The sequence below is a fragment of the Protopterus annectens genome, chromosome 10.part0 (genome assembly GCF_019279795.1).
Source record: "Protopterus annectens isolate FY-2018-M chromosome 10.part0, PAN1.0, whole genome shotgun sequence".
NCBI lineage: Eukaryota > Metazoa > Chordata > Ceratodontiformes > Protopteridae > Protopterus > Protopterus annectens.
The window spans coordinates 1,610,014,492-1,610,038,907 of record NC_056744.1 but is presented as its reverse complement, the minus strand read 5'-3'; the positions used below and the strand labels follow the sequence as shown (position 1 = coordinate 1,610,038,907).

The 24,416-nt window shown below is 37.8% G+C and overlaps 1 protein-coding gene across 1 annotated transcript in view; it reads right to left on the bottom strand.

Annotated features, from left to right (window-relative positions):
- TLCD3B (TLC domain containing 3B) overlaps window positions 1-24,416 on the bottom strand; it is a 538,067-nt gene that overhangs the window by 61,253 nt on the left and 452,398 nt on the right. Inside the window, exon 4 of the mRNA XM_044086293.1 lies at window positions 12,205-12,300. Within this exon, the coding sequence (XP_043942228.1) occupies window positions 12,205-12,300 (96 nt within the window). The remainder of the gene's footprint in view (window positions 1-12,204; window positions 12,301-24,416) is intronic.

Sequence of the window (24,416 nt, the reverse complement as noted above, 5' to 3'; positions counted from 1 at the left end):
AACCCAGAAGGCAGGAACAGGCAGTTGCAGTGGGTCATGCAGCACACAGCCAAACCCCTCTGTGAGATCATGAAAAACAACTACATAAGGCAGGCTTTGCATATTTATGCATAATACCTATAAAACGTGTTTCTCAGTTATTGAGGATGATTTTACCTCATTGCTAAATTTTAGGTGATACAATCTTGGGAGTTATTGATTCTACAATACTGGACCCTCTGCCATGGTCTGTGAAGGCTGCTGTTCCGATTTTGAAATCTGAAACATTTAGAGTTATGGAGAGAAGTATCACTTTCTTGAATTTTTTTTGCCTTGATAAATTTGTTCAAATTTATGAGCTCTAGTGCCAAATAAAGAATGTCAATGAAGACTCATTCTAGACTAGAATGAGTCTTCATTGACATTCTTTCTTTGGCACTAGGAAGAACACTGAATGGAATCTCTTTCCCTCTTTCTGCCAATATTAGCAAATTGTTTATTACTATGCTCTTTTTGTTAACACTGCTTTAACTGTGTGTATATCATAATGCCTTTTTCTGTAACTGCTGTCTGAACCTGAAAATGGTCCAGAGAAATCAGTGTTCTACCCCGATCAAGTGACAAAAATAAACTAAAATAGAGTAAAATATCCATTAGCTGTCAGATTTTAAGTAGTGTCATGTGAATTTGATCTCTTGGTGTAGGTGGAATGAGCCATGGGATTTCAGTTGCATGAAACTTTATGGTGTGATCTGCTGCAACTACCATACTGACTCAATTGCCTGATGTTATCTGATACCAATGAGTTAAGGGAGATATGTGGAGGGATGAAAAGACACTCACTGCTACTGCTGCTAACAGTTTGATTTTGAGGCCTAAAGTTTATTTTTGATAGTTTCATTTGTTTACGTTTTTGCTACCTGATTTGTGTAATGACTGACAAACCATTGTCTTCTAGGAAAGTTTGTGGAATATTTTGGAATTGTTAGATAAAACATCTACTTAACATGTTCCATAGTCTTTACAATTTTCCTTTAATTCCTTCAATATCCTTTATGAAGGAGACTCAAAAAAAACCCTCTTATCCAGATGAGATATCAGAAGCTGACCATTTACATCTTCAGAGGAAGGCTGGACTCCAAGCTAAGCATCTCTCTGCAAAATAGCACACATGGCAACAGGTTTGAAAATCGCAGAAACAATATCATAGCCCTATGATATGAAATGTGATCACCTCATCCACAGTTTGGGCCAACATTTTTGAACAGAACCATCAACAATGTGTATTGCCAGTCATCTGTTTTAGAATATCAGCTGAGGTACAGCATCATATGTGGCTGGTACTTAATGGTCCTAATGCTTAGGGCAGAAAATTGTATAAATCCTCTTCTCTTCCTAAACCAATGTAGGATTCTACCTTCTCTGCCAGTTGGAAAGGTGTTCAGAGCCACTGTTTTTCTGTATCTGTCTGTTGCAGCTAGGTCAGTTTACTAGGGAAGTCAGTCTCATGTTTTATAAGGAAACTTAAACTCCCTTCAAATCCTGTAGAATGCATCAGCTTTTTAGGTGCAAATGATATAAATTAATACATAGAGTCTTACTATATCAGTTGATCTATGACAGTTTCCTCATTGATGGGTCTTTGGTAAGATATTGGCTCTCTGTCAATTACAATTCAGCATTTTGCAGCAGAATCCAACATTCAAGGATGTCTTCATGCCTATCTAATGCAAACTCTGGTGTAAATTGCTGTCTATTTAATCACAGTTAATCACAGTTATCTCTGGAACCTGATATTTTGTCATCTTACCAGAAGCAAGTACCCTCATGTAAATAAAAAAACAACAGCACAAATCTGACGCCACATTTTTAAACACATACAGTAATATATATGTGTGTGTGTGTGTGTGTGTGTGTGTGTGTGTGTGTGTGTGTGTGTGTGTGTGTGTGTGTGTGTGTGTGTGTGTGTGTGTGTGTGTCTGTGTGTGGTGAAACATAAAAGGACTGATACCAACACAGGAAAAACACAAAGTCACTGCTGCTGTTAATGTATTTTATCCAAGTAAACACTTAATTCGATGCAGCAGTTTATCCAAGAATTTCAGGGCCAGCACCACTGATCTAAACTCCAGATGGTTGATGGCAAGTCTCCTATCCAAAAAACACCACATCCTATGCACAATGGGGGAGTCTAGGCAAGTTCTCCAGCACACAAGTAAAGCTTCCATTATCAAAATCTGCATTCAATTTGGCTGCAGAATGATAAAGCCCACCAAATGATCTACAAAGAAAATACACTTCTCTAGGGCCCAGCACCAAGGTTCCTATGTCAGCAACAGATCTGTGAGTGAGTAGTGGCTCTGAAGTCAGTGTGACATCACAGTTCAGTGTGACATCACAGGTCAATGCAACACTTATATCCTCAAATGCATAAATGGAACTGTGGAGACTGTGGAACAATCATGCTCAGAAGGCACAACGGAATCTAAACCTAGGCTCTGCACTGTGACCTAGCCCAGGTGACGAGGGCCATGGCTTCCTTGGTCCTTTCTAAGTGTGGAAGCAATTAACACTGGAGAATAGCTGACTCCACCTTGATGAAATATTTCCTCTGAGTAGGACTTCTTTCCATTTCTGATGCCCTCTAAGGACTGTATCCATGGAAGCACTTAAAGAAGGGCTGCCTCCAGGCAGTCGCTGTAAGAGGATACCAAAAGCTAGTTATTTAGATATGGGAATCCCAAGAAATCATTCTCCTACAAGGTTTTAGACTCCATAACCAACCAATTAGTAAATATGGCCGTGGTGGTGCAGCGGTTAGCGTTGTCACCTCACAGCAAGAGGTTCTCCCGTTCGATTCTCGGCTGGAGCACCTTCTGTGTGGAGTCTGTATGTCCTCTCAGTGGTCGAGTGACATTTAAAGACATGCAGGTAGGTGCGTGCATGAATGGGTGTGCCTTAATTGAAGGCTGGGCATCCGGCTGGCAACTTGGCACCGTAAAAATCCACTGCCAATCATTAGCAGACTGGAGTTCCGCTGTGGCGACCCCTAACTGGGAAAAGCCAAGGGAAGGAAACAACAAATTAGTAAAGATTATAGGTGTTGAGGAAAGCCAAAATTATAATACCTTGACTGAAAATTATGTCCAACCAAAGTGAACCAAAGGATCCACTGTGTAAACCCCAAACACTGGTATACGAAAAGGCAACAATCATATCAGTAAAAGTCAGTGACTTCACGTCATTGACATCACCCAGCAACACTCTCAAAGGAAAAAAGGCATAATTACCAGGAGTGTGACTATCTGGATCTGAACACTCCAGTTGTCAATGAGGTCCCGAATAGGATGGAAATCACCCTTATCCCATTCAGGCCTAGGAAAATCTGGGAGAAAAATCTCTATTTTTTTTTTTTTTTTTTTGCCAAATTCAGGACATTCTCTATGGCTTCTTTTCAACCTGTCCCAAGAGCTGCACTGAAATAGGCTGCTCCACCAAAGCATTCCACTATGACAAAGGACCCGTAAACTTCAGAATATAAGTAAAAAAGACTACATCTAGATCCCAGTGACTCCTTACGATGGTTCTCCAAGCCAGGCAAACTCAGAGAACCATCACCCACTGGTAATCCTAGACCATAGTCAGGCGTGTTGCATAGCAGAACTGTGTGTTGATTGTATGCATTTCTTGGATTAAGGTGATGATTATTTTTTCTACGGGGGTTCACAGTTTCATAGGTAAGTACCAGGCAGTCTACAGCTCATTACAAGCATAGCCAATACTCCATAATGAAAAGTTACCTCCAGCCTCAAGGAGGGCAACACAGAATAGACTGTGGAATAATCTGAGGCTACCCATTCAGTTATCTAGGGTTACCTTCAAGATAACAAAGGTGCTACTCTACTTGACACAACTAGAAATTTGTTCCAGGGGTGGTGGGATTTGTTAGGATATGAATCTATTGCACCAATGTGTCTTATTTATCTGTTTATGAAGGTTTAGTTTAATTTGTTTGTGAGGGAATAGGAGGTCAAGGAGGGTCAGATCTTTCATGGCTCGAAAGGCTAGACACAGATTACCATGGAAGATCTATAAAGACACCAAGGACAGAGGAAGGGCTGTTAGTCAGTTCAGATAACTGAGGCTCTTGAGACCATTGATCTTTTTAGTTAGGAATCTCTGAAATCTGTCAAACAGGGATATGTTTAGACAAATACATTCCAAAAGGATCATTATATTCATTAAAGGGTCATATAAGAGATGAGTAAATGAGAAATAGGATTTCTTTGGCTCTAGACAGAATGCCTATGGAAATCAGATAAGCACAGAGAAGGCTTTCAGAACTACTACAGACACTTGGTGGTCAAAAGATAAGGAATTATCAACAAGAGTGCCTTGGTCGCTTACAACTGCCTGTTTGGAGGGGTATGTTGCCTATATGGTATGCTGTGGAAATGTTTTTCTTACTGCTTACATTTTTTTTTCACATTTAATTTGAGACCATTGTTTTGTACCAACTGTTACCTGTGCTGGAGTAATTATGAGTCAGTGAAGAATCAAACAGCAATACCCAGTTTGCAGTTGTTTGCAAACTTAGATAACCATAGGCCAGGGGTGTTGGCTTGAGATTCCAAAAAGCAGATATCAGATAGGAAATGGCCCAACAATGTACACCATTGTAAACCTGCAACTCTATAGTCACATAGGTTCTGTCAGGCAATCAGCTCTCCAATGCACAACATACGGACTTATATTCAGATTTACAGCTCTGTCAATAATAACTGTGTGGGAATAGTGCCAAAGGCCTTGACTACGTATGCTGCATGTGTTCTCAACAACTGTTCAGTTAAATATGCCAGTCCCTGAAAATGTAGCTTTAAAACATAAAAGAGTTAACTGCTCAAAGTCTCTGCAACATATTATTGCTATCTTTTTAGAAGATAGCCTGTGCGACTATGGACAAACATTGGTTGTGACAGAAACAACTTTTACATGGTCAGTCTTTTTTTTTTTTTTTTTTTTTTGCTGTTCTTCTTTCTCTCAATTTCTTATTCTTTTTTTTCAGTGTTGCAGGTTGTAAAATTCCTATTGCCTTTACTTTAAGGTCTTACAAACTTTAGCATCTTGCTTTAACTCTTCCACAGAGAGACCTCTTCAAAGCAAAAGGGCACAGATTTCTTAATGGACTTCTTAGGAAAAGTAATAGTATAAAGACAATCGGTAAGGTAAAATTAAAATAACTCAGTTCCGATAAACTAGGAAAAGGCCTGGTTTAGTGAATGCGAATTGTATTAGCATGTATGACCAGTAATAAATAAATAATGAAGGAGAAAAAAGGAATGGATATGCAAAGACTATATACTTCCAAGAGAAGAAATTGTCAGAAGATCAACATCTGCTTCCAAATAAAAATACAGCCAAAAGACAAATGATTTCACAAGTGGTAAGACTAAATGAAGATGGCTTAAGCCAGAGCTGTCTACGTGGGAGACTTACACAAGCTAATATCAGAGCAGATGACAGACAAAGACCTAAACATATCTACAAGAGGAGACTAGACAACTTAAAAACATTGCCAGAACTGATGCTTCACTATGTCAGCAAACCCAGAAGTTATGACTTAATGCACAGATGATAGTCCTCAAAAGATTCGAGCAGCCTCTGAATACCACTTTCATGTGCACTCTCCTTACTTCTGTGCCTGTGACACATTACTCAAAATCCATGGAAAGAATAGTGGTCTAGCCAAAACAGTTCTGCCCTGTCTTTGTGCACACACCATCCTATATTCTCACATATGGAAAGGTAGATCGATTATTCACTCCCCAAATCTAAACTTATGTTTTTCTTTATTCATTTTAAGAGGTAAATAAAATTGTGACCATGAAACATTAAGTACTTCACAATGAAATGGCATGACCACAAATAATTTCCAGAGACCAGCATCCTGTATATTTTTTACCATTTCTTAACTTTAAAATACGTTTTAAAGTATAAATCTTGACAACACCTTTCTATAAAAAGAAAATGTTTTTTTCCTTAAACAGTAATGCAGTAGCAGTAAAACCTTTTCCATTAAAAAAAAACAATAAAATATTAATGTTCATATTGTTCTGTATGTGCTGGCAAACACATTCTAATTAATGTTTCCTTTTAAATGTATTTTATTATTATTATGGCTAAATATGAGTTAACCATTACAAGATGCCACCTTGTGGTTTCTGTGTCTAGTTATCCCTTTCTCAAACATCTTCCTTGGAAAGGTAATAGGTATGTGGTTCATGTTACATACAAATCCGTGTTCAAGGTGGGCCTAGGGCATTCTGCAAATTGTAAAGGAAACAAAACACTTCCTAAATCACAAGCTTATTAAACACATCCTGCCAGCAATACAAGTCCCTGGGTGACAAATAATTAAAGGTAAACTGCCAGAGATACTGATCCTCTTATGATGGTAACAATAGTCAGAAAACATGCTATTCATATTAAGAAGGTATCTGATGTAAATGGGGGTAATAACAGATCAGAAAAAAAAATGACTGCAAAAGTTTGGCAGCATGTCTGCTTAGTTTTCCTAATATTTTTTTCTTTATTATAAGATTTTGCTGCACATTTTCCCAGTGTCTTACCCTAATCAACTGCTATTATAACAAGCAGTCTTTACAATTAATAAAATCCCAGTGTGTGACTTTTTTTACCTGGTTTTGCTCTTCAAAATTAATTTTCTATAAAAAGAAAAATCTAGGGACAGGGTCTGCTTTCATCCCATTCCCCATGAGATGGACACTTACTAAAGCATATGTGCTTCCATATTTTTACGAACAGCAATTCTGTACTTCACTATCTATTACCACAAATAATACTCTTCAGATATGCTGTTTATGAGACAAATACATATGTCATGTTCTGTTTTGCTTTACAACGCAGTGGCCCACTTTGGAGGACCTGCAATTGAGGATTTAGAAAAGATTTGAAATATTTTCCTTTTTGTAAGTTAACAGTTTCTTATTTATCCTACTGTAACACTAATGACAGCATGTGACTGTGAACCAAGTGCTAGTTATTTGCTGTGTCTGCTTATTTTGCTTTTTATAAAAAAATGTTAAGGTAGATGTGCCTAAACTTTTAACAAACACAGAGAAGGAAGGCTGAAAACCTAAATCTGAGTCCCCTCTTGTAACACTTTCCCTCTCTCATCTCACTTTTTAAGAACCGCATCAGCAGATAGTCCAAAAGCAACCTCCTTATCCAAAGAAGAATTCAAAATTTCAGTTTCACGATCCTCAGGTAAATTTTGAGACCATAACCATGCAACATTTCTCACCCACAGTTCCAGTAACACCTGCTATAGAAGAGGCATCAGCTGAATCATAAGCATCCTTCAGAGTGCTTGGGCACGTGAGACACAGAAGCGATAAGTGTATACACTGAAGATGTTTCTTCACATTCCTCATATTCTGAAATGATGCAAGCAAAAACTTTAAACTGTGAGCCTGACAACTAAGAAAGCTAAGATTTAGTGTGCAAAAAGTATAAACTTTCCCCCAAAATCAGTCAAGGGCTTTCTCATCCTTACCAAAGGGGGAGAGATTTGACATGTACCAAATGTTTAGTGGTAGCGGCATTTGCCAAGGAAATAACTGCAGGGTTAGATGTGGGATTAAACAATAACAGTTTGTAAGACCCAGGAACCGTATACAATCTATTTGGCTTCTTAGGGGCTGCAAGCTATCTGTTGGACATGTTACAGGCTGTAATAAAAACATCCTCCAAAGATGGAAGTAAAGGAGGAACAGGACAAGGCTGAGGAAATTCCAGTTGTAATAACTCATAATAGTTTTGTTCCCACTGAACAAGTGGCTCATTCTAGTTATGGTTTTAGAAAAAGAAAATCCTTCCTAGGGACCATCAGAAGAAACACTCTCCTTTGAATCAGAACAAGTCATTTGAGGAGAAAAAAAAAGTTGCTACCTCTACATTATATTGGAAATCTTCAAAAATTAAGAATTCCATTTTCTTTTACCAGTAAAACCAGGATGACAAGATTCAAGAGCCTGAACAAAAATCCCTGAGCTAAGTCCAATAGATCATTCTAAAGTAACTGTGATAGAGGAACATAAATGTTTACTTTCTGCCTTTTCTTAACAGGATTTTTCATAGAAACAGACCAACTCCTGCCAGGCACATCAGCCCAGGGACTGGGTACCCAGCTTGGCCAGGCAAAAAGTCATTCCCTGCTCCTTACTCCAGGATTGACAATGGTGGTTCTCCCATGCCAATATTGCATGATAACTATAGGAATCAATCAGAGGAGGGCAGAAAAGATTGGGAATAGAGATTAGATAAGCAATTCACAAAGAAACAATGGGAAGACATATGTATGGCTCCCAAATATGCAACAAAGTCTAAGAAGTTTTAGGACGTTTGCTTGGAAATGTTTGCATAGTTACTTTTATATCCCAAGCAGATTCCAAAGAATTTTTCCTCAGATAGATGGCAAATATTGGAGGTATGATGTGTAAAAGCATATGTTTCCAGACTGTAATGAGTTGGCAGACTTTAAAAAATCCCTACTGAATACTCTGTCAGGAATACTGGGTGAGCAAATGACTGTAACTAAGGAATGCATTTGTGAGTTGGGATACAGGATCTGAATTGCCTAGGGACAGTAAGGCTTTGGTAAGTTTAATTTAGGTGGCTGCAGAAAAGCAATTACTAGAAAATGGAAATCAAAATCTAAAGCAGCTGTACTTGAAGAAGTGAATTTTGTAAGAGAGAAAACAGGAAGTGGCATCTTTAGAAAATGGTAGGACCAAATTACACAAAAAAAGGGAAATTGTGGGATCAATACATGCAGGAAAATATTTTGGAGGAGGAATGAGGTTTAAGAAAGGGCAGGAATTGAAAAATGTATGTAATGTTGGATTGATTATATTGTAGAGAAAAATATATGCAAGGTATAATGTTTGTAAATGTGAACTTGTTAACATGGTTTATTTACTTTAATATAAATGAAAGTTTGCCTATTTCATAAGTGATATTTCAGTACAGGTGGTAAAAAAGAGACTTCTCAAACAAGACTTAAACTAAAGAATGAAGTGCTTTGAAACAGCAATACCGACCAACACTAAAATCCATACATGCGGATAACATTGGAGACTCTCCCATTTGCCATAAATAGACCTAGGAAGTTATTATGAACAGAGGATGTGCAGCAGTAGTAAGCACTGGTACAGTACTGCTGTTCAGTGTATGTCAACCTGTCTGCCATACTGACATCTAATAGCATGTGATAACAGCAAACAAATACTCCTGAATTTCACTGGGGATATCTTCAATAAAGTCAAAGAAATTAATTTAAAACTAAAAAGAGTGGTTGTCTCATGCCCATCAAGGACACTCTAACATCCATAGAAGATGTGTCTTGCCTCAAGTCCATGGTGGCTGAAATGACTGCTACAGTGGAAACCATGGTAGAAGATGAATGATCTCAGGAACCAGAATGGCAAGAGCAGAGTTACCCATACGCAGCTGAGGCAAATTTGAAGCCTGCTGAAAGGGCAAAGTCTGTTTGGAAATGTTCGTCTTTTTGTGGCGGGGGAAGGAATGACCAAGGAACCAGTAAGATGTTCCATGGTAAAGCTGAAAATAAAGCCTGAAAACCAGGTAACACTGATAGCAGCAGTCGATAAAAATGTAAGCAATAGAAAAGTAGTGTATTCTACTAAACACACCATGAAAAGAACAGTATACACTTACTCCACCCCTTGAAATTAATTTAGCAAATGTTTTTAGAAAAAATAAAAATAAAGTACACTTTTAACAACTTTTTCCACAAAGTAAAAAGTAGCATTTTGAAATTTAAAATGACTGAAAAGTCAGGTGACAATCCAGTAAACAACAATTTCCTAGCTTAAATTAACTTGTTTCACAGAAAATTAAGTTTCTGTCATAAAATTAAAATGTGGCAATTTTTTTTCCTGAAGGGAAATTATCCGACCAGCAACAGAGAAAACCAACAGTCAGTCTTCGAAAGCCTGCAAAAAGAGCACTCTTCAGTCGATGAAAAAGGATCTAAAGGATAAAAAGCTCTAAAGGATGGCACCCAGACTGCTGATTTTCTCCAGCTCTTCTTGAGCTTTCAGTGGTCTGGGAGTGTGGAAGGTGCCCTTAAGCTTTGGAAGCTGACTGGTTGGCTGGCTGTTATATCCTGTACAGGATAGAAACCATATAGCTAAGGCTACTGCAACAGTGATCAAATGATGAACATTGTAAGTTATATACTTAGCAGAATCTTAGTTATCTGGCCGCTACCCAGACACTGGAAACTGTTGGACTGGTCACCTTGATACTTTTTTTTCCTGCAACAACACAGCCCTGTTCTGGCCAAGCTATGCAAATGCTTTGCATGCTTCATGAGATGCTGGGGAAGAACAAGAAAGGTCCTGATGAAAGGGTGATATAGCTCCCAGACGCACTTTTATGGAACAGTGACTCACTTTTTTTGAATAATTCTGATAAAGTGCTACACACTTGAGATGCATATGCTGAGATGGTGTCTATATTGCCGTATCAATAACTCAACACTTAACAGACTTGACTTTTTTGCTAGAAGATGAGAAGACTGAGGGTTCTCTTCCCACCAGGTGCTGACATTGCAATGCAGCATATTGGGGAGGGGGTCTTAGTACTGCACTCCTGAGTATGCCATATTTCAGATGAAGAATTAAACGGTGATAAGTACTTGATATCCAGAACCTGAAAAAGTTCTATATTCTGCTGAGTAGCCCAAAAAGAAAATTTCTTCTATTTATCTTTGTAGACATTCCTTAATGAAGGTCATTGGGAGGCATTTATTAGACTGATGACCTCAGGAGGGAGAAAGTGGTCCCTGACCACCAATGGAAGTGGAAAAAAACATACAGTTAAGTACAGGGAATGAATGTTCAGATGAGGCAGTCTGGATGTATGAGAGAGCAGTCAAGGACACTGTGGAAAAAGAACAGGCCTTCTTTTGAGATAAGGCCTCAACATATAGGGTGGCCAGAATGGAGATATGAGAATGACCTTCACTCTGCATGTCTTGGTTTTCTGTGGGAACCTAGTTATGACTGGAAATGGTGGAAATGCATATGGGAGACCTTTGGACCAATTGTGGAAGAATGTGTCTGTTGGTGACTGTCCCCCTTGAGAATGATGGTGAAGAAACTGTCACATTTTGTATTGATGGTGAAGCAAAGAGATTGCAACAAGGTCTTTACCACCTCCAGAAAATCCTCCAAGCTACTGTCTTGTTGAGAAACTATTCATGTGGGAGCAATATCTGCCTGCTTAACCTGTACTGAGTCACACTGGATGTCTTCAGTATGTGCTTTGCTATTAGAAGGCGATGTGATGTTATAGTCCATTCCCAAGCCCTTGGGGCTTCTTTGGTGGGGTTGTTAAGATCATGTTCCACTGTGGTTGTTTATGTATCATGCCACCAGCATGCTGTCAGAGTGCATGGATACCTCACCCGAGGGAACAAGTCCTCAAATGCATGCAGAGCTAGGAGGACTGTTCTCATCTCCAGAATGCTGATGTGTGATTTGGCCTGTTGTCATATCCACATATCATGGACTGTCGTGGGCTGGTGATATCCCCAAGAATGAGCATGTCCATCATTACTGTGGCAGTATGGGTATGTCAAATGAATGGTATCCTTACATATTGATTCCATGGATCTGTCCACCATGTTCTTGATACAACTCCTTGAAAGCTTGAGCATAAGAAGCATAGGCTGGTTACTTGATCCCACTGAGTCCTGAGAGTCCATTGTAAAACCCTCATTCTGAGTATGGAGTGTGGAACCATCTGAATGGATGCAGCCATCCGGCTCAACACCATGGGTATTGCAGCTGCCTTCAGACTGAGGTTTTCTGAAAGGCTTATAACTTTATGGAGTATGGCGGTACTTTTGCCTTTTAGTTAACTGTATCCGCCTGACAGACAATAAATGTCAGGAACTGTGATGGAGTCATTTGAGATTTTTCCACACTGACTGTGATCCCCAAATATAAGCAGGAAAATATGTAAGCATTGCATCTAAACAATAATCAAAACATGTTACTAAAGCAGATTTACAGTAACCAAAATGTATGATTACACAACAGGATAATGTGAGGACTGGCTAAGGAGGTGAAACTGTCGTAGGAAAAACAGTCTCATTTGACAAATGAAACATACCTGTATTAGTATTTTTCCAAGACAAACAAATGGTGTGCTCAGTTCTGCCATCAGCATACAACCAAGGAAAAAATCTCCTTTGCCACCTCTCCATAGCTATGAGAAACAAAAAGACAGCATGTAAGAAAGAAAATCTTCAAATGACACTGATGATGAACTAGTTATTAATAGGCAACTTATAAGCCAATATGGCCAAACCAATGAGCTGAGCAAATGCAAAACGATATGATTATTGTAAAGCACACACGTTTATGAATCCAGTCTTCAAAACATTCTTCTAACAAATTCACAGTGTACACAGAGTTATGAAGTAAATGAGTGATACATCATCCATGCCATATATTCAAATCAGAATTACAAGAGTAGAATACAAAAATGAGTAAAGCAGTAACAATATTATCAACAAAGAAGGGATGAAAAGAAACCTCCCCAGCTGTATGCCTTTTTTATTTTACCAGTTTGTTAACCAGGTAAGCCCAAGACAAATCGTCTTTTTTCAGGGTTGTCCCAGGAGCACTCTCTGCTTAAGTGAATATGCAAATGTAGCTGGAAGGAATCAAACCCTGTTCAATGGTACAGGAAGTAACTGCATGCCAGAGTGTTCCACATAATTTAAATACAAGGAAAATCAGATACAGGAAGCCAATAAACTGAGTTAACGGCAATAAAAACAAAAAGTAAAATCCAAAAGGCACTCCAGACTCAGAAATTCCAATAAAAACGTTTACTCTTACAAAGCTTTTGGGATTTCTCCCCTTCATCAGTGTTAAAAAACATTCCAGAAAAAAACATCAGTTACTTTTTGGATCATGGGATCATAGGAGATTACTAGGCTATTGACCTGGAGGTCATTTTAAGCCTAGCTGTTTCAACCCAATGTAATACCATAGAAGTACTAGTTAATACCCAATATTGCATTTAAAGATGACTGCCCATGTCCAGGAGGGTTTTGGGTGCTATCTCTGGTAAGAATTTACAGTGCTCCATCCACTCATTCAGGTTGCTCTTGAACAATGTCATAGAGGTGCTCTGTTTCACATGAATTGGTAGCCTGTTCCAAAGATATGGCAGTCGCTGGGAGATAAATCTGTCCCTCCAGCAAGTCTTATTTAAGTCACAGGTCATATTTAAGTCCCTGGAACCATTAGTCTTAGATTCATTTCATTTACGGATAAGTAGTAAGTTCATTAGGTTTGGGTCTTGGGTTGCTCTGTAGGTCAAGCATATGTCTCCCCTAAGAAGTCTATACGATACAGAGTATAGTGACAGAGACTTTAGTTGGTCCATCTAAGGCACATACTGGAGGCCCTTGATCTTCTTTGTTAGAAACCTCTGAAGGTCTCTCTAATTGCTGCAGGTGCTTAGTATGGTACATACCGAATGTGGCATTATACTCAATTATGGGCCGGATAAGTGCAGAGTACAGGGGGGTTATAACCTTTTTTGCTCTCGAGGTGATGCCTTTACTAATCAAGTGTGATACATAGAAAATTTTTCTTACTACAGTAGACACATGGTGGTCAAAGTTAAGATTCTAATCAACCTGTGATCCCCGGTCTCTTACCACTTCATGAGTACTTAGGGTATAGATATTGATTTGATAGTGTGAAGGGACATTTGTTTGTGCCAAAGGGAATGATGATCTATTTCTTTGCATTCAGTTTCAGACCGTGACTAATACACCAGTTGTTGGTCTGTGTGAAACTCTCCTGGAGTATACTGACATAATTTGGGGATTCAATGATCGCATCTAATTTGCAGTCATCTGCAAACTTGGTCAGCCACAGCCGTTTAGTTTTGACCTGAACTTCTGAGAAGTATATACCAAACAGTAGGACGCAAAGCACTGACTGACTCCTGTGGCATCCTACAAATTTCATCACACAGCAACAGAAAACTACATCACCTGATATTCTTATCAGGGTTGAGCTTGGTTAGTACTTGGATGGGAGACTACCTGGGAATATTCAGGTGATGTATTTTTCTGATGCTGAATTTTAAAAATTATGTAATGAATACTTTTTTTAAATCTTTTATTAAACTTAATTAGCACTGCGCTCTGACTGGAGGCTGTGTTGTGTGATGAAATTTGAATTTAGTATTTAAGTAACTGATGTTTTTTTGAATGTTTTTTTTTAAACTGATGAAGTGAGAAACCCTGAAAGCTTTGTAATATTAAAAGTTTTGATTGGTGTTTTTGAATCCGGAGTGCTTTTTGGATATAATTTTAATACTCATGACTGCCCCATGAGACAATAGACGAATACTCATTATACCAGTTGATCTGTGAGAAGGCCTTCAGCAGTGGATAACTGTTGGGATTTCTACTTCTGCTATTCTGAGCTGAGCACATTTCTGAAACCTCATCTTTCACCTTCAATGACTTGAATGACTCACATTTGAAATACCAACACCTGAGACACTGAGTGCTGAATATATGGTTCTGGTGTTGTTTTTTCATATAGCTGTAGACATTTTTTTGCCTGTATGTATATATATATATATATATATATATATATATATATATATATATATATATAATTTTAACTCCCAAGATCTAATAAACACCCTAAAAAATGCAACTAGACTCCCCTGAAGCATCTGCCCCCAGATGCCACCATAAAACATTTTAACACTATTTTCCTAAATATACTCCACAGGATGGCACCTGCCAGAATTATCCACGCTAAAGTAAACTATACACCATGGCTAAATAATGAAACAAGAACCCTTTTTAAACTAAGGGATAAGACCTGGCAATCATGGCATTCTAACAAAAGTCAGGCTAATCGCATAGACTATCAACAAATCAGGAACAAGGCAAAGTACCAAATAAAACAAACAAAAAGAATTATTACACTAACTTACAGTGAAAACACAAAAAATCTACAAAAATTCTGGAGCGCAATCAATAAAATCACTCATCCCAGACAAACCTCAACCCCTCTTCGTAATACACCAGGAACCATCGCCAAACACTTTAACAAATATTTCACTGAAAGCATTCTATCTGCAACCAAAAATAATCCACCCCCAGCCATCATCAACACCCTTTCCATCCAACAAAAGCAACATTACATTCTCATTCCAGCCCACTTCCACAAAGACCATAGAAAAAACTCCTAAAAAACTCAAACCTACCACAATAGCAGCTAATAACTTACCAGCTGAATTTCTAAAAAAATAGCAGCAGAAGCCATTTCCTATCCTGTGTCAATACTTATTAATCGGTCCATTGCTGAACAATATGTCCCTAACATTTGAAAATATCACATGTAATACCCCTACATAAAGGTGGGAATTCAACTTTACTTACAAATTATAGGCCCATCACAATCCTCTCCCCACTATCTAAACTCCTAGAATGCTGCATTCATTCTCAACTTCTGCAGTACCTCACAACCAGCAATTTACTTGCTAAATCCCAACATAGTTTTAGGCCCTATCATAGTACCATGACTGCCCTCCTTAGCTTTACCAATACCATCAGCCAATTTAGAAATGAGTGGAAAACAGTTTCATCAGTTTTCCTAGATATGTCCAAAGCCTTTGATACAGTATCCCTCAATAAACTACTGAATATGCTCTCCAACCTCCATCTCAGCCCTTCAGCACTCAACTGGTTTCAATGTTACCTAACAGGTTGTAAACAAGCAGTAGAATGGCTCCAAGACTTACCTCCCTTACTCCCAGTCACATTAGGAGTCCTACAGGGTTCCATCCTTGGCCCTCTTCTGTTTAGTATATTTACTAACAATCCCAATACTGCCACCGCACTAGCTTCCATAATCCAATATGCAGACGACTCTACACTTATATGTGCAGCATCTACCATGCAAGAGCTCCAAGACATAACTCAAAAATTCTTCATCCAATTTGAACCATGGTTAACCAATTTGCAGCTCATACTTAACCCTTACAAAATCAAACTTATGATCTTTCATCCCACCAAACTCACAGACCCCCCCATCTACCTTTTATATCACTGCTAGTAATAATACAAAAATTACTCTTGAACAGAAAACAAAACTACTGGGAGTCACAACTGATAATAAGCTGTGGTTTGACCTCCACATATCACAAACAATCAACAAAATACACAAAAAATGGGTACATTATAAGGAAACACAAAATTTCTGGTAGAACCCACTAGGGTAGGTATAGCCAGAAACTATCGCCTGTCAACACTCCTCTACACCTCCCCCATACTTATCAAACTTAAAAAGATAGACTTAAACAAACTAGAAACATGCTATAACAAAATAGCAAAATTTGCTACAGACTCTGCTCACAGGACTCTCCATTGTCATGACTTAAAAAACTCTCCTGGTTAGAACTACCATAACTTTTAGCTTACACTCCATTAATCATGGCCCACAAACAAATTTTCTAGCCTGAGAAAACTCCAGCTTACCTACACATTTTACAACCCTATTCCAGTAAATGTATTCTTTGCTCAACACACAAATCACCATTGCAGGTTATTTCTATATTCCGCCCAAGTAGCCAAAACCTGAAAAGCACTTCCTCCCTCAATTAGAACTACTGTTAACTTCAATCAATTTAAAAAACTACTTAAAAGGTACCTAACAGACACATTGCTTTGCTCATGTAACAGTCCAGGTCGAGTGAGACCAAATGCTGCCACTTATCCACTTTTCATAAAACTAACTTTTTAACCTCATTTCACACCTTGCATCCATGGTCATGCATATAATTTATGCAATGTCCTAATTTTTTCACTTGCTGTCCCATCTACTATCTCCCCTCCCTTAATTAGCTCTCCTCCAGTTCTCTCTCTCTCCCCTCCCCAAACCAGTTCTCATCCTAATCTCTCTCTCTCTCTCCCTGACTTACTCCCCTCTCTCTCTTCTTTATAGTTACTGTACAGCTACTGTTTATAGAAAAATGACTTATCTACTCCAACTCTTGCTTTACTTTCCAGTCTGGAAACATACACACTTTACCCCTTTCCCAACTGGAAACCAAAGTTATAACAAGTTTCTCATGGCTTATCTTGCATCATAATTCTCTAATTAAACTAATGGAAAACCAGATAAACTATCCATATTCGACCACATCTATTATTTGTGTATTGATACAATAAAATATTAAGTATCACTTTTTATAATTTTATATCTATGTCATGTCTCTCTCATTGTATGCTGTGCCTTTATGTAATTTTACTATGTGGAGCCTTCCCTGGGCCTCCGCTGAAAATGGGTTTCAGCCCAGTTGGACTTTCCGGGTAAACAAATGTAAAAACACACACAAACACACACACACACACACACACACACACACACACACACACACATATATACACACACACACACACACACATATATATATATATATATATATATATATATATATATATATATATATATATATATATACACACACACACACACACATATATATATATATATATGTATATATATATATATATATATATATATATATATATATATATATATACATATACACACACACACACACCCACATGCACATATAGACCGAAACTGAATAAAAAGAGCAAAATTTGAATATTGCTCTTTTCCTTCAAACTTCTTTACCCCCTGCCTTCCCAAACTTATATATAATATACATACACACACCAACTCTGAGATCACCATAGCTCAAAAAGAAGGAATATTCCGAGAAATGGTATCAGATTTTCAGCCACATAGTTTTCATATTTCAGCACTCGATGTTTCAGGTGCCAAGATTTCAAACAGTTACCACTTGCACTCTTTAATATGATGTATGTTAAGATGTTACATGATGGAGTAAGAGATACTAAACCATTGTGCTCCCCATTTTGACTCCTGCACAGTGAGAAAATACTCACTGGTAGACACATAAAATGCAAAAATACAACATTATATACTTGCCCTACCTACAAGAAACTCCATCCGCAAATGCTGGATGGCAATGCCATCCAAACCCAATAGGATGGCAGAAGGTTACTAAGCAGCCACTGTAGGCTTTCTCACTTATCAGCCGATACAGTGAGTACATATCCTTTGCATTTGACTGCACTGGTTAATTGTTGGGAAGAATCCTGTGTGGAAAAAAAAAATTAAGGACATGGTGGGAGGCCAAACAGGGAACATAGAAAATAATGGCTTAGAACACCGAGTCTTTTTTTTTTTTTTTGCAAAACAATTTTATTTGGCTTTTGTAAAATAAATACAAAACACATGCATCACATTGAAATAAGAATAAGAAATTTCTGTAATTATATATATTATGTACAATCAACCATGCGTGAATTATAAGGCATGCTGCTTTAAAAAGAATTATAATGAGTAATAAAGAAACAAGGTGATTTATATTAAGGAATGTGAAAAAAGGAAGTACAATGTGATTTATATTAAGGAATGTGTAAAAAGGAAGCATGAACTTTGTCAAAGATCCATCAGCATCATGGATGAGAAAATATAAGGCTGCAGTAAAGTAGTCTAAGATAAACATTTTAGGATTTTTTTCTGAGATTAGTATCCAAACCTTGTTCTCTTGATGAGAGTTATTTAAAAATTTACAACATTTAGAATATTGTAATACCAAATCTTTAAATGTATCCCACTGTAGAGGTTTTAAGTTTCACAATATTTTTGTGATGTAGAATTTCAATAACATAAAGATAATACTTTGAAAATTCATATCTTTGGTGTTTATCCCATTAGGAGGTATATGTTATATCCCAAATTCCCAGGAGATAGGGCTGTTTATGTATCCTTTAGAGATTAAATTGGAGTTTAAAGATGTCCATAGGTTTTTAGAGAAGTGGCAGTTCCATACATTATTAAGTATGTCAGCATTTTCTACTGCACAGGCATTGCATAATGATGAATGATTAGGGTAAACCTGGGCATTTTGAGTGGAGGCTCAGAAGACTGAGTCTTGAAATGCCAAAGTGCCAAAGACGGCTTGATTCCTGGGATTAAGGTCCAGCATTAATGCTTATTGAAGGTGTGATCTGATTACCAAGTGACTTTCACAGAGGAGACATTTCAGAAACAAATAGTGAAGGCAGTACAAACCCTAGGCCCAGATAAAGTACCTAACTTCAGGCTAAAAGCATTAACATCTTTACATGAATGTTTAGCAGGGTTACCACCTGTCCCACTTTGCGAGGGACAGTCCCTCTTTGGGCGGTTGTGTCCTGCAAAAAAATTGAAAAAATGACAAATGTCTTGAGATTTTAGGACAAAAATATCTCCTATATTTTCTTTAATAGTTGCATAAAACAGTTATTTTGTATCTGAAACACCTACATATTATAATAAACAGAATAAGCAACTCAACTGCTACAAGAATAAGCTTTTATTCTGGCAAAAAAGTGAATTTCTGTCCTTTGTACTGGCCGTGGGTATGTTTTGCCTTGCAAAATCTGACGTTTCTACAAAAAATGTCCCACTTTGGGCATTTGAAAAGGTGGCAACCCTAATGTTTAGCGCTGTGTAAGAATTACTTATACGCACATCCTGAACAAACACCAACCTGGTTAACAACAGGAAAAAACAATGCTCCTTCTTACGAGTGAACATGCAAGCTACCCTAAAAATTAAGGACCAATAACTAGCCTTCTGAGAATGTATAAACTATATACTGGAACTGATGCCAACAGAGTTTATAGTCATTGAGAAGAAAACTCAGTCATGGCAATAGAACAAAAGAGGAACAAAAGTCATATGAAACAAAGGATCATTTGTTGTTAAATAAAGTCATGAAGCAGAATTGTAAAAAGGGGGAGAATCTTAGTATGACATGGATAGATTACAAAAAAAGCATTTGACAGCATTCCACATTCATGGATAAAGGAGAACTTACAGATGTATAAGACACGCACTACATTGATCAGTTACATTACAGTGACCATGAAACAGTGGCAATCCACTTTGCAGTTAAGCCATGATAAAGGATAAATTATTATCCCAGGAAATACAATTCAAAGGGGGATATTATAGCAATAACCCATGCCTGGGTGTGGGTAATACTGGATTTACCCACGGTTGGTGTGGTTTGGTCCCGGGGGCAAAGTCCGAGGGACCAAACTAAGCCAGCCATGGGTAAATCCAGCATTACCCACACCCAGAAGTGGGTTATTGCTATTATACAATGACATTATTAAAGAAAAAAAATAATTACTTTTCTTAAATAATGGCATTGTATAATGCCTCCTTGCTGCCCTTCCACAGCTGTCTGGTATTCTGCGGCAGTTCTGATGTGCTGTGCATGCGTATGCCTATGCAGTACATAAGAGCTGTGGGCAAAAGCAATGGAGAAAGCAAGATCTCCATTGCTTTTTACTGTTTTGCTATGTTAAATGGGTTTAGCATAGCGAGACAGCTTTAAAAAGGCAATGGAGAATCTACATTGCTTATTTTAAAGCTGTCTCACTATGTTAAACCCATTTGACATAGCAAGACAGTTTTGAAAAAAAGTAACAGAGAAAGCAAGATCTCTATTGCTTTTTACACACTGTGTCATTATGTTAAAGGAGTTTAACATAGCGAGACAGCTTTTAAAAAAGCAACGGAGATCTCCGTTGCTTTTTTTAAACCTGTGCCGCTATGTTAAACTCCTTTAACATAGCGAGACAGTGTTTTAAAAAAGACTTATACTAATGGAAAAAGTATGGGCGATCGGACCTTTTTCCATTAGTATATGTCGATTTACAACGTGCACGCTGGCCAATCAGCATGCACGTTTTGGAATATTAAAAGGGGGGGTCATGGTATAATCCAAGGTAACTCTTTGTCACCACTGCTCTTTGTCTTGCATTTAACCCATTAAGCTGTCTACTTAACCGATTAGGTCATGGCTACAGTCTGGCTCCCAGAAAACAGGAAAGTGTAAAGACTTCTGACCTTCTTTTTGTGGATGATTTAAAACTCTATAGCTCATCAGTTGAGAAACTGAAAGCACAACTGCAAGTGGTCAAAACTTTTTCAGATGATATAAGAATGTCAGTTGGTCTTGATAAATGTGCAAAAGCAACATTTAAACCAAGAAAGCTGCAGAAGGAAGAAACTATCATTCTGGGACAGGAATGTGATATAAAAGAACTTGAGCAGGAGGGAGTGTATAAATATTTGGGAAATGATGAAGGATTGACAATTAAACATGAATGGAATGGATGGCAACAAAACTCAGTAAGGAATATTGTAAAAGACAAAAATTAATACTGAAAACAGCTTTGACATCTAGGAATAAGGTCCAAGCTATAAACCAATTTGTTCTTCCTATTCTAACTTACAGCTTTGGGGTGATTAACTGGCCCCAAAGGTACTGGATCAATTGGACAGGAAAACAAGAAAAATGCTTCACGTTTGTCAAATGATATATAAAAGTCAGTGTATATCAGGATTATATATTCCTCTTTCTGAAGCAGGTATGGGTCTCCTCAAACCATAATTACATGTATAGATCTGCAATTGTAGGACTGCATACATATCTGCTAACTTCACCAGATCTAAACATAGTGAACCTTTTAAAACATGAGGATAACAAGATTTAGTTGACCTCCCTGCTTAGTTTAGCAGAAGCATATCAGAAACAAGTAGAAATGGAAATCAAACTAGAAGCAGACAAAAAAAAAATCAAGCAGCAACTGAATAGCCAATAAAAAAAGAATAAGGATTGGATAAGATGGCAAGAAACATGGAGAAGGTGTAAATAAAGTTGTAAATACAGAAAACTCCTGGAACAACCTCATGCTGATCAGGATCTGATGCAGCAATGTTTAAGAAATGAATTTAATCCAAAAGATGAAAGGCTAATATTGGCGGCCCGGGATAGTGGACTATGTGCATGTCGGTTTACAAAGTTCATTGAACATAAACTAATGCAGGTTTTGTAAAACAGAACTGGAAACAGTCACACATATTGTTGCTGGGTGTGATACACTAAATGCAGACAGCCTGTATACCGAAAGACATAATAATGTGGGAAGACTGTTGCAGTGAGGATTGTGCAAACATTAAAATATTGAAGTCGCTGAGAAGCATTGGAAACATGAGCTACAAGGCATTATAGAGAATTATGTTTATATTACATGGGATCACCCATTACTAACAGTTCAAAAAGTAGATGCAAGAAAACCAGACATAGTAGTCCATGAAAAGAAGAAAAAAGTAGCATTGAACATTGAAATTGCTACACCCACTAATTAGTGTCTTGCATACAGACAGCCATAAAGTCAAAAATACCAGGATCTGCAGGTAGAAACAAGGGCAATGTGGAAGAAGGATATCTAGACAGTTCCACAGTAGTATGAGCAATGGGACTCATAAAAAGAATTTACAGCTGTATTTAAATATGCTACTGATTTATGTAACTCCATATGAATTCCAGAAGGTGTCAATTCTGGGCACATTGTGGGTGTTGGAAGACAACTTTTGGCTAACATCAAAGACTGAAATAATACTAATTTCATGGAGTTAAATAATACTTTGACTTAAGAATGGGGTCCATTCCTGTCATGGTACTAGAAACCCCCAAACCTTGGAGAAATTAAACCATATAGAAATAACATGGAAGTTGTCAAAGGTTGCAATATCACCACAAACTCCCACAATTCTAAGGTGCAGTGACCTCGGGGTTTAGTTTTTGTGTGTGTGTGTGTGTGTGTGTGTGTGTGTGTGTGAATAGATGTAGCTATCAAGGGTAGGGGACTCAGAACCCCCATCTTACTGGGGATCATTTAGTGGTTCAGGAATTAATTTCTAAACTGAGTATTCAGGGTACATAATATCAGTAAATTTTTCAGTGTTACAGGACCTGTAATTTTCGACTTATGTTTGTGACACAAAGTCAGAGGAAAAACAGCATCTATAAAGTTAGCACTGAAACAAGCAGGATCAGAGCCAAAGGCAAGTGCCCTGGTGGTTAATGCACAGGAAAGGGGAATTGCTTGTGAAGTAATACAGCATATATCCCTTATAATTTAGAGAGGTTGACTGCAGAGCAACAATAAAGAAAAGAGACTTGAATGAAGAAATACTCATATAGGATCTGAATCTGCTAGACTGGGAAACTGGGAGATCTAGGGTAGACAGGGAAAGTGAGTTGACTGGTGCCATAGGCCATGAGTGGGGTTCAGCCTAATAGTGTAGTACTGTACCAGAAGTGATAGACATCTGGGGGTAGTCCTAGCTACAACATACAGGAGCATATGTATCCAGGTGAAGGCTCTATTAGCCAATAGTTATTGTGTCATTCTATCTTGTAGAATTCGGAAAGGGTAATGCTACAAGGATAAATATGATTGTGCTGGATTTTTAAGGAAGTAGGTTACTGTGATGATGTGGGGTATTGCCAGCTATGTCAGGAGAATGTGAGTCGTGGATGTATAACATATGCCAGCATAACTAGTTGGAGTTTTGTAAAGAATTATATGTCATTTGTACATCAAACTTATTTGTACAGATGCCTGTGTTGAAAATGTATTTGTAAAGCTGCTTGTGTTAAAAATGTACCAAAAGTGGGTCCTGCTGGACACATAAGAAATATACCTGTATGTCAGACTGTACTGTAATTGTTTGAATGAATATATTGTAACAGAGGACACTGGAAGAGAAGAGGTTATTCTTAGTCCAGCTAACTTTGAAAAAATACTTGCAACACAGGAACAGAAAAACACAAAGTTGCTTCACCACAAAACGAAAACCACAAAAGCCACTGGAAAAATTTTATTTCTCTAGCTCCTCGGCCATAATCAGCCTTCAACTTTGAAAACAGTCTGAAATTAAATTACCTGGTTTAGGCCATACAGTTCTGATATCAGCCAGAAACAAAATGTCTGTGAAAAACAGGACTAGGAATCATACTGTATTGTCCTTATGGGTAAACTAATCACTACCCTGGAAGGGTGGACATTTTTGAAATTATTTTATAGCTTCTAGATGCTATAACACACTTCAGCAAAGCTCTAGCTGTTTGAATGGTAACACATATGTGCTAAATTCTGGTTCAGTTTCTAGCAAAGAGGTAGTGTGGGAACCAGAGTCAGATAGCCAGATGCATGTGATGTCATTCTGTAATCCAGCATTGAAATAATATTTTAATACTAGATGAGACAGAAGTCTCAGCGTAGTCTATTTTTGAAACCTGACAAAGAAGGAAAACCACTCACTCACATCATCTTGCCTTGCTCTAGTAAGATAACTAGGGAACGATAATTCTTTTGTAAGTCAGGAAAA